The 12,177-nt window shown below is 40.3% G+C and overlaps 1 protein-coding gene across 10 annotated transcripts in view; it reads left to right on the forward strand.

The window, feature by feature from the left end:
• The window catches only part of dgki (diacylglycerol kinase, iota), an 80,638-nt gene that overhangs the window by 54,042 nt on the left and 14,419 nt on the right, over positions 1–12,177 (forward strand). For 6 of the 10 annotated variants that reach the window (XR_010925850.1, XM_067582522.1, XM_067582523.1 and 3 more), the window contains exons 17-28: positions 162–224; positions 2,185–2,258; positions 2,767–2,878; positions 3,028–3,114; positions 4,370–4,482; positions 7,103–7,165; positions 9,203–9,303; positions 9,421–9,500; positions 9,758–9,802; positions 10,463–10,532; positions 11,456–11,496; positions 11,682–11,806. Coding sequence is in view for 9 of the 10 variants with exons in the window: in XM_067582522.1 (XP_067438623.1) it covers positions 162–224; positions 2,185–2,258; positions 2,767–2,878; positions 3,028–3,114; positions 4,370–4,482; positions 7,103–7,165; positions 9,203–9,303; positions 9,421–9,500; positions 9,758–9,802; positions 10,463–10,532; positions 11,456–11,496; positions 11,682–11,806 (974 nt within the window). In the remaining variant the exon portion in view is untranslated. The remainder of the gene's footprint in view (positions 1–161; positions 225–2,184; positions 2,259–2,766; positions 2,879–3,027; positions 3,115–4,369; positions 4,483–7,102; positions 7,166–9,202; positions 9,304–9,420; positions 9,501–9,757; positions 9,803–10,462; positions 10,533–11,455; positions 11,497–11,681; positions 11,807–12,177) is intronic. The other 4 variants (XM_067582526.1, XM_067582527.1, XM_067582528.1 and 1 more) reach the window with 2 other exon arrangements.

The raw sequence follows: 12,177 nt of genomic DNA on the forward strand, positions 1-12,177 counted from the left end.
ATGTAGGGGGGTTATCTCTTTTTAATGAGGGAAATGTAATGAACTGTAATTCTGTTTGATTGGGTCCTTTTCTCTGTTTGTGTGTGTGTGTGTGTGTGTGTGTGTGTGTGTGTGTGTGTGTGTGTGTGTGTGTGTGTGTGTGTGTGTGTGTGTGTGTGCAGGCTGCGTTCTCAGATTTCCTCCAGAGAAGCTCCAGGGATTTGTCCAAGCACGTCAGAGTGGTGGTGAGTGTTAACACACACTCTCTCTCTCTCTCTTTCTCTCTCAGTCTGTATCGTTTTCCATGTCGACATGTCTGGGCAGCAGGTCGGCCTGGTGATTAAAAACGCCGTCTTTCAGCTGCTCCTTGAACATCCGCTGTGCTAAAGTGTCCTTCAGCGAGACATTGAATCCCTCTCACACTCTTATCACTGACCCTGACCGCTGACCTCCCTGCTAGGACCAAACACAACATTATTATCATACGTGGGACTTAATGGGGATGTTAAAGTTTATCATTTTGTCATGGATTTCCTCACATCTGATGAAATTTATGTTCCAGCAATGTCAGTGTCAACAAGCCTTATTTTTTTGTTCTTCTTTGTATTTCATTGTGCTATGGACTCCCCCGTGGGCTGTGTCCATAATAAAGTCTGAATTGAATTGAAATCCCATGAAAGCACCAAAACCACCAATGCATTTCTCCATGTCTCAGTACTTTTCAACTTCCTCTTCCTGCCTGTGGCACTCAAGCTCAAGAACAGCCTATTTTAAGAAGTAAATCTTTAGAAAATTGGTGACAAATTTATACTTAAATTTAAAAAAAGACTTTCCTAAAACAGCTGGGCTCTGTAGTTTTTAGAAAACAGTATTTAAACCAAAAGAAATCGTGCATTTGTTGGACCATTTTTAGCTTCATATTTGGTGTATTGTGTGATGGAAGCTCCCATGATCAAACGGATGTGCCAGTGAATGTGTGAAGACAGCATTTATGTCAATAAGAGACAGTGCCTAGGGAAGTTAATTAGAGGGCTAATCAGTAATATAATATTTTGGTTCTCTGTGAGCTGATTAGAGACCGATGGGCCCGTTTTTATTTTGAGAAATGTGGAGGATGCTGAGACAGTATTATCTCTAAGCCAGGTGCAACTGATAAATTTTAGCGAAGTCTGAGACACCATTGTTTCTAAGATGAAACATACTTGGATCATTACCAAAGCGTCAAGGTCACTAATGATGGTTAAAAAACTAGGTGGAGTCTAGACAATAAAGCTCCACATTAGGTGGAGTCATAGAAAAGTATATAATAAGGTGTTTTATGATTGTGCAGTAGGGTTTCTTTATCCTGGGATAAAGGCCTCAGTTTGCTTTGTATTGCTCTTTATGCACAGTAAACCTGTTCACACTGAACTCTACCGGCTTCACATGTATTTTTTTTGTCTAAGTTCTGAGTTTAATGCTAAGTTGTGGGTGACCTGAGGATTTATTGGCCCATCTGAAGATTTCCCTCGACGACTGACAGCAGCTGTGTTCATGGTAATGAAGGAACATGTGCAGCAGAGTGGCTCATTGATGTGTTTTTAATAGTTTTTGGACAACAATGGAGCTTTACAGCACAAAGGAATAAGATATATCAGACAGTACTTGTTATGTCAATGTTTTCATGGGATTTGTTGACAGTAAAAGGCATAAAGAATATGATATAAGTAGAAAACTCTGACCCTGAAACATAATCTGTATCCATAAAATGGCACATCCCACCTCAGGTCCACATTTCTCCATATATCTTGTTGCTGCGACAACTCCTCGACGGCGTCCATTAAAGAGCTGAGTGAGGAGGTCTGACATGACCCTTGAGCCGTATCAATCACTTTCCAACCTGCCCCCCCCCCCCGACATCAAAACAGGTTTAAGACCAAGAACGAGGACATTGAAAATGAGACTGAAAACTGAGAACCGAGAGTGAAGCCGAGACAGACAGGTCAAACCAAGTAAAGGATCTGAGAGTGAAAATCTGTTGTTCTCTCAATACTTAAATTCACATTAGTTACATCTTATTTAAACAGTGGATTATATTCATTCATGTTCAGGTGAATCAGCAAGCTCAATCTTAAAAGCCCTTTTTGTAAAACTGGTTCTGATCTTACAGAACAGCAGAAATGACTCTCTCTAACTCACATTTTTCACTTTCTCTGTCTTTCTCAGTGTGATGGTACAGATCTGACTCCTAAGATCCAGGAGTTAAAATTCCAGTGCATTGTGTTTCTAAACATTCCCAGGTAGGTGATACTGTGCTATACTTGTTTGTAAAATAGTGAAAGGGAGCTAGAATAACATTATTATAGACTGATGTATCAGATGCTGCCAATATCTGACTCTGTGTTCCAAGAAGAAACATCTTGATCACTTTGTAATGTCCCAAAAATTCCACCTAATTATAATTATGTAGTGTATTCCCATCAGAGTGAAAAAGCTAGAGACACTAAAACCTTCTAGTGACTAATTAAATTCTTTAAAGTGGGTTAGTACAGTAGCTGCTTAAAGCAAGAGACAAGAGGTCTAATTTTGGTTTGGTACTTTGAAAATGAAGCTGTTAGAAGAACAGTAAAATCCTCCCACACCACACCGAGGGTACAATATTCCTCTGGTCAGATGTCTTAATAATCAATTCACTGTCTGTGTTTAGGAGAATCTCCATCATGATGTTAGATGATACCGTCTAGAAGATGTTGCATATCTTGAATTACCAAACTGTTTTTGTTTGTTACTCTGTGTGTGTGTGTGTAGGTACTGTGCTGGCACCATGCCATGGGGAAACACAGGCGACCACAGGGACTTTGAACCGCAGCGCCATGACGACGGCTGCATCGAGGTTATCGGCTTCACCATGGCCTCACTGGTGAGAGAAACGAGGGAATACGGGAACAAAATAAACACAATTAACAACAAGAACTGACACAAACAATCAAAGAAAAAGGAACAGGGTGGTATATTTTTTCTCCCCCCACCCGTTCACCCCTGCTGTACATCTCTCCTCCTGTCCACCAGGCGGCGCTACAGGTGGGAGGTCACGGGGAGAGACTGCACCAATGCAGAGAAGTCGTTCTCACCACCTTCAAGACCGTACCTGTTCAGGTGAGCACACACACTCACTGGCCTCCCTGACAAACGAGTAGAGTATTTATTGACTGTTGTGTTATTATCCACTGATTATATCTATAGAGAGTAAAAGATTTTAGGAGAACACTAGCAAAACATGGCTCAATTTTATTGCTTTTGACTATAAAAGTACATGTTTTGATACATAGAATTCATCAAACAAGGGGAAAGTCCACACCGCAGAGTTTGAAATGTTAAAAATGTACTTAGACTAAATATATTCATGACTCTTATATTTAGTTGTTATCATGGGAGTATTGAATTTTGGTCACATGATAACAGATGGTTGCATGTGGGGGTTGAGAGAGTTGGAGCTGATGAAGGCAATTAGATGTTGCTGAAAGCTACAGATAAACCAAGTAAGTGGACTGATATTTTCAAGGTCAAGAATTTACCTTCAGGCTCAGCAGCCCAACGAGTTTATTGCTGTCATGTCACATAGACAATCACTCGCACTTTATTTGAAAAGAAAAAGGCCACTGCTGAAGGCGGTCGGGTTGAATAGATAAATAATATTAAAATTCAGTCATCACGACCTCGTCCTGCCTCAACTCTGCTGCTGCAGTATGTGAAACTGCTCGAAGCCGAGGAAACCAGACACAAGGTTTCACAGTCTTCTGACAGATATAAACGGCTGCAATAATCTTTGTTTTATGTAACTATTAGTCCTTTTAAAGGGGACATATCATGCCTTTTGTGGTTTTCAGTCATTTTCAGATTCCTAAACTTGAGGTGAACGTATGTAAAAATGCTGCCTGCAAGTCAACACCCAGGGCTTCAGTCACTCTTTTCCTGCTTTTGATGATTGTTTGCACATGGCCACAAACGGCCGTCCAATCTGTAGTCTTTGTTGCTAAGGTTGTTCACGTTGTCCACTTGCATATTTCAGACCGGATTCTTGGCTCAAACATGTACGGATGTGTTTGAGATGTTTCCATTTTAAGTAAAGAACGAGATAAAGAAGAGAAATCCTGCTACTATTGTTTATTTAGGTCGTCTCTGTAGAGAGACAGGAGCTAAAACAACCTGTTTCAGACAGAGGCTGAACTGAGGGGCTGCATAAATTACCACTATAAGATAAAAAAGGAGTTTTTTTTTACTTGAATTCATGCAAAGATAAACCAATAAAGCCCCAGAATAAAAATATAGACCTGGAAATGTGCATGATACGTCCCTTTTAACACCACAGTAACGCATATGTATGATTTGTGTTCACGGTCGCGTCTTCCAGGTGGACGGTGAGCCATGTCGACTGGCTCCCTCCACTCTCCGCATCTCTCTTCGAAATCAGGCCAACATGGTCCAGAAGAGCAAGAGACGCACCTCTGTGCCCCTGCTGAACGAGTGAGTCACTCGCACACGCCGACACACACACACACACCAACACAGACACACACACACATATACAGACTGAGGAAGTAGGCCAGCACTGTTGTAAAAGCCCGGGTTGCACTGTGAGTGAGTCATACAATCTGTTTAGTGGGAGCTGACATTCACTCCTCTCATTGTCCCACATCTCTCTCTTCAAGCTCGCCAAACCACACAACCACAGCGGAGGGATATGTATGTTTTGTCCACTCAAATAATGAAAGCCTAAGGAGCATCTCAGATGACACACTGATAATATATGTGTGTGTGTGTGTTTTTTCTTTTTTTTTTCCTAAATTATCTGTCAGCTGAGAAGAAGCTATTGTTTTCTCTCAGGGACAAAGCAGCAGCGCAGTATTGTCGGATTTAACAACGTATTTCTATCTGAAATGATACTAACTCTCCTCCGTCCCTGTAGCACTAATAACTCTTCATGTATATCTTTATGTATATATGTGAGTCTATTTTTAACTGTCTATGAGCCACAATAAGCGTGTGTGCATGTGGGACAGAGAACAATAGAGAAATATTACTGGCTGTAGCTGCAGTAACTAGTGTCTTTGCTTGATGTACTGCTATGCTACTGTACTCTGTGCTTATCGATGTTTGTCCACTTACCTCTGGGCTTTTCTTCCGTCTGTCCCTCCTCCTCCTCCTCCTCTTTCTTTTCGTCTTTTTTTTCTCCCTTCATTCCTCCAAATATCCTCCGAAAACACACATCTGTAATCTATTTAATTATTTATGATTTTTCATTTGTTTACCTTGACTCCTCTTGTTTCCTGTTTTTTTTCTCCTCCCTGTATTCTCTCTGATCTCCTCCTAATCTCTTCTCCCTGCCTTTTTCTCTTTTCCTCTCCCTTTCTTCTCTCCTCTCCTCTCTTTTCCTTGTCTCCTCTTCACTCCCTTTATTTCTTCTTTTTCTCACCTCCTCTCCTCCTAATCTCTCTTCCTCTCCTTATCTCCTCTCCTGGTCTCCTCTCTTGTTTCCTCTTCTCTCCTTCTCTCCTCCTAATCTCTTTTGCTGTTGCTCTTTTCCTCTAATTTGCTCTCCTCCTCCACCTCTCCTTATTTTATTTCTTTGCCTCTCCTCTCTCCTCTTGTTTCTTTTTCTCTTTCCTTTCTCCTCCTTTCTCACGGTTTTTTCTCTACTTTCTTCTCCTCTCCTCTCCTCTCCTCTCCTCTCCTCTCCTCTCCTCTCCTCTCCTCTCCTCTCCTCTTCTCTCCTCTCCTCTCCTCTTTTGTTTCCTCTCCTCTCCTCTTCTCTCCTCTCTTGTTTCCTCTCCTCTCCTATTCTCTCTTGTTCTCCTCTCCTCTCCTCTCCTCTCCTCTCCTCTCCTCTCCTCTCCTCGTCTCTTCTCTTCTCTTCTCTCCTCTCCTCTCCTCTCCTCTCCTCTCCTCTCCTCTCCTCTTCTCTTCTCTCCTCACTTGTATCCTCTCCTCTTGTCTTCTCTCCTCTCTTGTTTCCTCTCCTCTCTTCTCTACTCTCCTCTCCTCTCCTCTTCTCTTCTCTCCTCTCCTCTCCTCTTTTGTTTCCTCTCCTCTCCTCTTCTCTCCTCTCTTGTTTCCTCTCCTCTCCTATTCTCTCTTGTTCTCCTCTCCTCTCCTCTCCTCTCCTCTCCTCTCCTCTTCTCTTCTCTTCTCTTCTCTCCTCTCCTCTCCTCTCCTCTCCTCTCCTCTCCTCTCCTCTCCTCTCTTTTCCTTGTCTCCTCTTCACTCCCTTTATTTCTTCTTTTTCTCACCTCCTCTCCTCCTAATCTCTCTTCCTCTCCTTATCTCCTCTCCTGGTCTCCTCTCTTGTTTCCTCTTCTCTCCTTCTCTCCTCCTAATCTCTTTTGCTGTTGCTCTTTTCCTCTAATTTGCTCTCCTCCTCCACCTCTCCTTATTTTATTTCTTTGCCTCTCCTCTCTCCTCTTGTTTCTTTTTCTCTTTCCTTTCTCCTCCTTTCTCACGGTTTTTTCTCTACTTTCTTCTCCTCTCCTCTCCTCTCCTCTCCTCTCCTCTCCTCTCCTCTCCTCTCCTCTCCTCTCCTCTTCTCTCCTCTCCTCTCCTCTTTTGTTTCCTCTCCTCTCCTCTTCTCTCCTCTCTTGTTTCCTCTCCTCTCCTATTCTCTCTTGTTCTCCTCTCCTCTCCTCTCCTCTCCTCTCCTCTCCTCTCCTCTCCTCGTCTCTTCTCTTCTCTTCTCTCCTCTCCTCTCCTCTCCTCTCCTCTCCTCTTCTCTTCTCTCCTCACTTGTATCCTCTCCTCTTGTCTTCTCTCCTCTCTTGTTTCCTCTCCTCTCTTCTCTACTCTCCTCTCCTCTCCTCTTCTCTTCTCTCCTCTCCTCTCCTCTTTTGTTTCCTCTCCTCTCCTCTTCTCTCCTCTCTTGTTTCCTCTCCTCTCCTATTCTCTCTTGTTCTCCTCTCCTCTCCTCTCCTCTCCTCTCCTCTCCTCTCCTCTTCTCTTCTCTTCTCTCCTCTCCTCTCCTCTCCTCTCCTCTCCTCTCCTCTCCTCTCCTCTCCTCTCCTCTCCTCTCCTCTCTCTCTCCTCTCCTCTCTCTCTCCATGCGGTCCTCCTCTCTTCTGTGTGTGTGTGTGTGTGTGTGTGTGTGCGGCCGTAGTATTCAGAAGGTGTGTGCAGCTGATCTGCGCCGCCTCTCTGCTCCCCCCGACTCCTTCTCTGTGTAAGTACCTCAGCCCTCTGTCACTGTACTGTTTGTATGTGTTGGTCTGAATGAGTCAGTGCTGTCGTGTCTTGGTTTGTTCAGGGTTGGACCAATATTTAACTTTCTGATATTTCTTATCCTTTTATTGAAACCAGAGCTGATCCAGTCAATGTTGTAACCTCTGATATGACGAACGCGATACAGTTTGATTGATTGAAATGACAGAGAACAATGTTTGCTTCACATAAAGTGTATTTTACCCTCCTTTAAACTTACTGCTGACGTAATAAGTTATTTTTACCTTCCTAACAGTCCATGCAGACATAATATATTGAATTATACATCATTCTTTTTTATAACAGAACTCACATTTTGCAGCTTCTCAAAGGTTATATCTGCCATTACAGAATATATGTGTTATATATTTGATTTTATGTCTGCAGCACTTTGTTTTTATTATCAACTAATCTGTCAATTAATGTTTTTAATGAATCGTTTCATTTAAACAGTGTCAAAATTGTCAAAAATTGCCATCACAAGTTCCAAGAGCCCGAGGTTACATCTTTAAATGTCTCGTTGCCAAATAGATTCAATTTACAATGAAATAAAACAGAGAAAAATGGCCAATCTTCACATTTAAGAAGCTGGAAGCAACAATTTTTTGCCATTTTTGCTTCATACTGTGACGGTAAGTTATCAAAATCTTTGTTAATTATTTTTCAATCAGTAGACTAATTCATTAATCAGAAAATCATTTTAGCACTATTTGATTGGACTGTTTATATTTAGATATTTCTTTGTCTTGATGGCATAAAAAACTTTTATGTTCTTGGTTTAATTTTCTAATAATTCCTGTTCATTAGAAATTAAATCAAAAGTCCAGAGACATTTTTCATTCTCTAAACTTTTAGTCAAATGTAGAATATCCAAAATATCAAATCTAAATTCATAATCAATATAAGATAACACCTACAAGTCCAAAAGTATTAGTTTTGGTTTTAAAAACTCATATTGGTCAAACTCTAGTGAAGTCGTGTCCTGTTGAATGTGAGTGTTTTAGTGTTGTGTATGTGAGTAATGTGTGTAGAGAGAGAGAGAGAGAGAGAGCGAGCATCGCAGCATGCTGAAGCCTTTCCACTTCTCAATGTGCTTCTGCCTCTCGTTTGTCTTGGTGTTCTTCCCGCTGTAGTCCCTTTACCGTTAACTTTTACCCTGAACTGTGCTTTTATTTATACCCGCACCAACCCCTTGGCTCTCACTTGATGTCCATGCCCTCCCCCAGAAAAGCTGTTCTCATCATTTTGCATCGGCTTTGATTGAGAAGCATAAAAGTGGCACTAACGATGTACCTAACTTTTCATTTTAAATCCTCTCAGTTCCTTTGCAGGTAAGGTTTTGAGGCTTTGAGGTGTTTTCTTATTGCTCACCATGTTTTTTTATTATAAATATATATATTTTTGGGGAGCATTTAACGCCTTTATTGGATAGCGACAGTTGAGAGATGACAGGAACCGCAGACGTTGCAGTTAAATGGCGGCGGCCTTAACCAGGAGCCTACCGGGGCTCACCGCCCACCATGTTTTTAATGTCAATACTCTGCCTTCATCAACCTGCATCTACAATATTGCCCACAAACATTGACTTTACAATGTTGACCCACCTCAAACTCAAACACAGAATCAGAGTGGTGTCACGAGAGGAGAGCAGACGCCTTTATCTTTACAGTAAAAGCTGCTCTACCGAGGGGAGTGTTTACTACTTTTTACAACCTCCACTTATCAGAAATGTCAGACTCTTAAATTATAAAATATTCTCTAACTGGAAGATCTCAGCTGGTTGAAATAAGACACAGACAGGCGAGAAATGAATATGATTATGTTGAGAAGCCGTGATTCTGTTTGTGACTTGTGTGTGTGTGTGTGTGTGTATGTATGCATGTATGTATTGTGTGTCCTTATTGTTGTATGATTGTCCGAAATGTGTGACTGCTTGGCATGACTGTATTTGTGTGTGTGTGCACGTACATGCACGTTTGTGTGTGTGTGTTTTTTCCAGTCCTCACGCAGTTCCAGATCGTCTTCGTCTGCGAGTTAATCGGATTAGCCTCCAGGAGTACGACAGACTGCAGTACGACAAGGAACAACTAAGAGACATCTGTAAGACTGAGTGTGTGTGTGTGTGTGTGTGTGTGTGTCTGCTATTAAATCAAGGTATTTAATACTATTTTTTTTCACCTATTTTCCAGTCTTAAGTGTGTGTTTTTTGTATCCCAGCCATCCCAGTAGGCATTGTGGTGGTGAGAGGTGACTGTGACCTGGAGACATGCAGACTCTACATCGACAGATTACAAGAGGCAAGTCTTCATCATCACGATATGCTCAACATAACTTTTCCTCCTCTGTTTCTTCCTCTTCATCATTCTTTCATGAATGCGTTACGGTGTGATTTTTCTTATTGTGTTATTTATAGATGTATAATGGATATAAAACGCCAGCCGGGGAATGCAGAGCTGTTCTTTAGCTGTGTGTCTCATGTTGGAAACGTTCACTAACCAAGTTAACATGCTTTGGCTGTTTGTTAACCTTGAAACCTGTCTGCTGTGCTTGCTAGGATTTACACCAGGCGCCATCTACTGGCCCCAGAGTGCACTATCAGGTATACGACTTTTGGGTGTCTTTCTGCAGGAAAAAGGTTTAGATTAGCTGTTTGTTACATATTTATAATTTCTTGATTAGACTATTTATTATGCCTAAAATAACTATGATTTAAAGGACTTTTTCAACCTCAAATATAATTCTAACAATGTCAGAAAACATGCTAAAAAAGCACCTGGATAGTTATGTGGTAGCTCTTACATGTTTCTAGGTGTGTTCGTAGTTCCTTGAAACATAAAATTGAGACACATATCACCATAATAAATGAAGAGTTTACTTACAAAAAGGAAGAAAAGTACATTAAACTGACACCCATGTTGAGTAAAATCCTCTCCTATCACACTAGAATAATGTAGGTCTTTAAAATATAAACAGTAATAATATAAACATATTCAGTAGCTGTGATAAAGGAGGGAGTTTAACACTAATATGAATGACAATAAACGCTCCTCATTGTCCTGATTGTCTGTCTTGTTATTAATTGTACAACCGCAGCTACAAAAACAAAACTCTTTAAAAGAAATACCTTTACTCTTTCTTTGCCTGTGTCTCTCTTTTGCTTTCTCTTCCTTCCAATAACTCTTGTGTTAACCTTTTTGTATTTAGATTATTGTGCAGTGAAGGGATGATAAAGATCACAGTGTCTCTTTGTCTTCATCAGGATGAGAGCAGAGGCATTCCCAGGACCAGTTCATCCAGTAGACTCTCTCCCAACTGGAGCTTCTTGGATTGTGAGTGACTGAAACACTTTTTTATCTATGTCATCAAATTTAAATGGATTTGATGCCTTTTAAAAATGTCCTGTTTTACTTTTTCTTGTTCTGCTTTGTTATAACTTAAAACTTCATATTTAGACAGAAACAGTCAGGTTTTGACATGTCTGTTTTATTGTTTGGTTGGATAAAGTTGTCTTAAATTCATCAGTAAAAGGTTGTACTATAGGTTGAGAAACAAAGCACTAAATACAAGAACGTAATTAGAATCTTTTCATTATGATAAGTAATAAATGTGGACGCTAATACAGATTTTATTAGATAAAAAAATATGCAAAAACTAGATTTAGAATCCCTCCAACAGGATTCACATTCAAAAGTACATATTTTTAGATCCTTACATGTAAAATAAATCTGTTCTGTACTTTTATTATCCTTCAATATCCACATTTACACATCTGCCTCTTTATTATCACTCCACCTCACTTAAGGGTCATAGTTCATATAAAACTTCAACTTCAAATTCAGTTTATTTAAAATGCACCCAGAGAGTCTCTGTACACGTTACAAGTCAATAAGAAAGAAGAAAAAAGAGGCACACGATAATACAAGTAAAAGTACACACATATATACAGATAGTAGTGTTAATATCACAACACAAGGTTTAGGTTATTGATTTTAAAACAGAGATCATAAAGCTTTAACAGGGTTGGAGTAGCTTCACGTTAAAGAGAAAAACAATTAGTGATTTGGGTTCCCAGCCGGTGAAATTAGGAATAATTATAGTAAGTTTAGTGTTTTCAGCCTGGATTTGAAAGTATCAACAGAGCTGGTAGATTATTCTAGTGAAATGGATGTAAAAGTGATGTAAAAGTTAGACAGACAATCCTTATATATTTCTAGAAGTTGATCTTGTTGACATGCATGTTTCTGCTCTACAGCCACATCAGCTGATCGCTTCTATCGCATCGACAAGGCTCAGGTAAAAAGATTATTGATTTTATTGGTGGCTGAATGTAAAAAAGCCGTTCAGATGCAACTAAACTGATGTTTTCATTGTTCACTAAAATATTAAATTATTTTAGTATCAGTCAAATGTCTACTGACTTCACCGTGTCTCTACTCTACATATCTACCTCTGTACGTCATGTGTGTGCGTGTTTGTAGGAGCACCTCCACTTCGTAACAGAGATTTGTCAGGACGAGGTGTTCATCCTGGACCACGAGGGACCTGTGGTGAGCCAGGTGTCGTCCACGGGGATGCCCGATCTGGTGGTGGAACCTACTGCTGGGTATGTCCACAAACACACGGCAAATACCTGAAATACCTGGAAAACACACATCAATATAAACACATAGATTACATGCACCCACACATTTGATACACATGTACATTACTGATTTAATGGATGTACAGTTTAAACATTGGTCTGTTTGCACTATTAAAGGTTATAAATCAGTCTGTTCTCAACTGATATACATGTGTTTCTGTATAAATTATGACTAAATACTACATATATTACACGTGTGTTGTTTAAATATACTGTATAACGATCAGTTGATGAATTATCTTGTTGTAAATTTAATATCTTTTGGTTTTGGGCTGTTATTTTGGACAAAACAATCATATTTAAAATATCACTGTGGGTTCGGAGATCTTGTG

This window comes from Thunnus thynnus, chromosome 23, assembly GCF_963924715.1.
Source record: "Thunnus thynnus chromosome 23, fThuThy2.1, whole genome shotgun sequence".
NCBI lineage: Eukaryota > Metazoa > Chordata > Actinopteri > Scombriformes > Scombridae > Thunnus > Thunnus thynnus.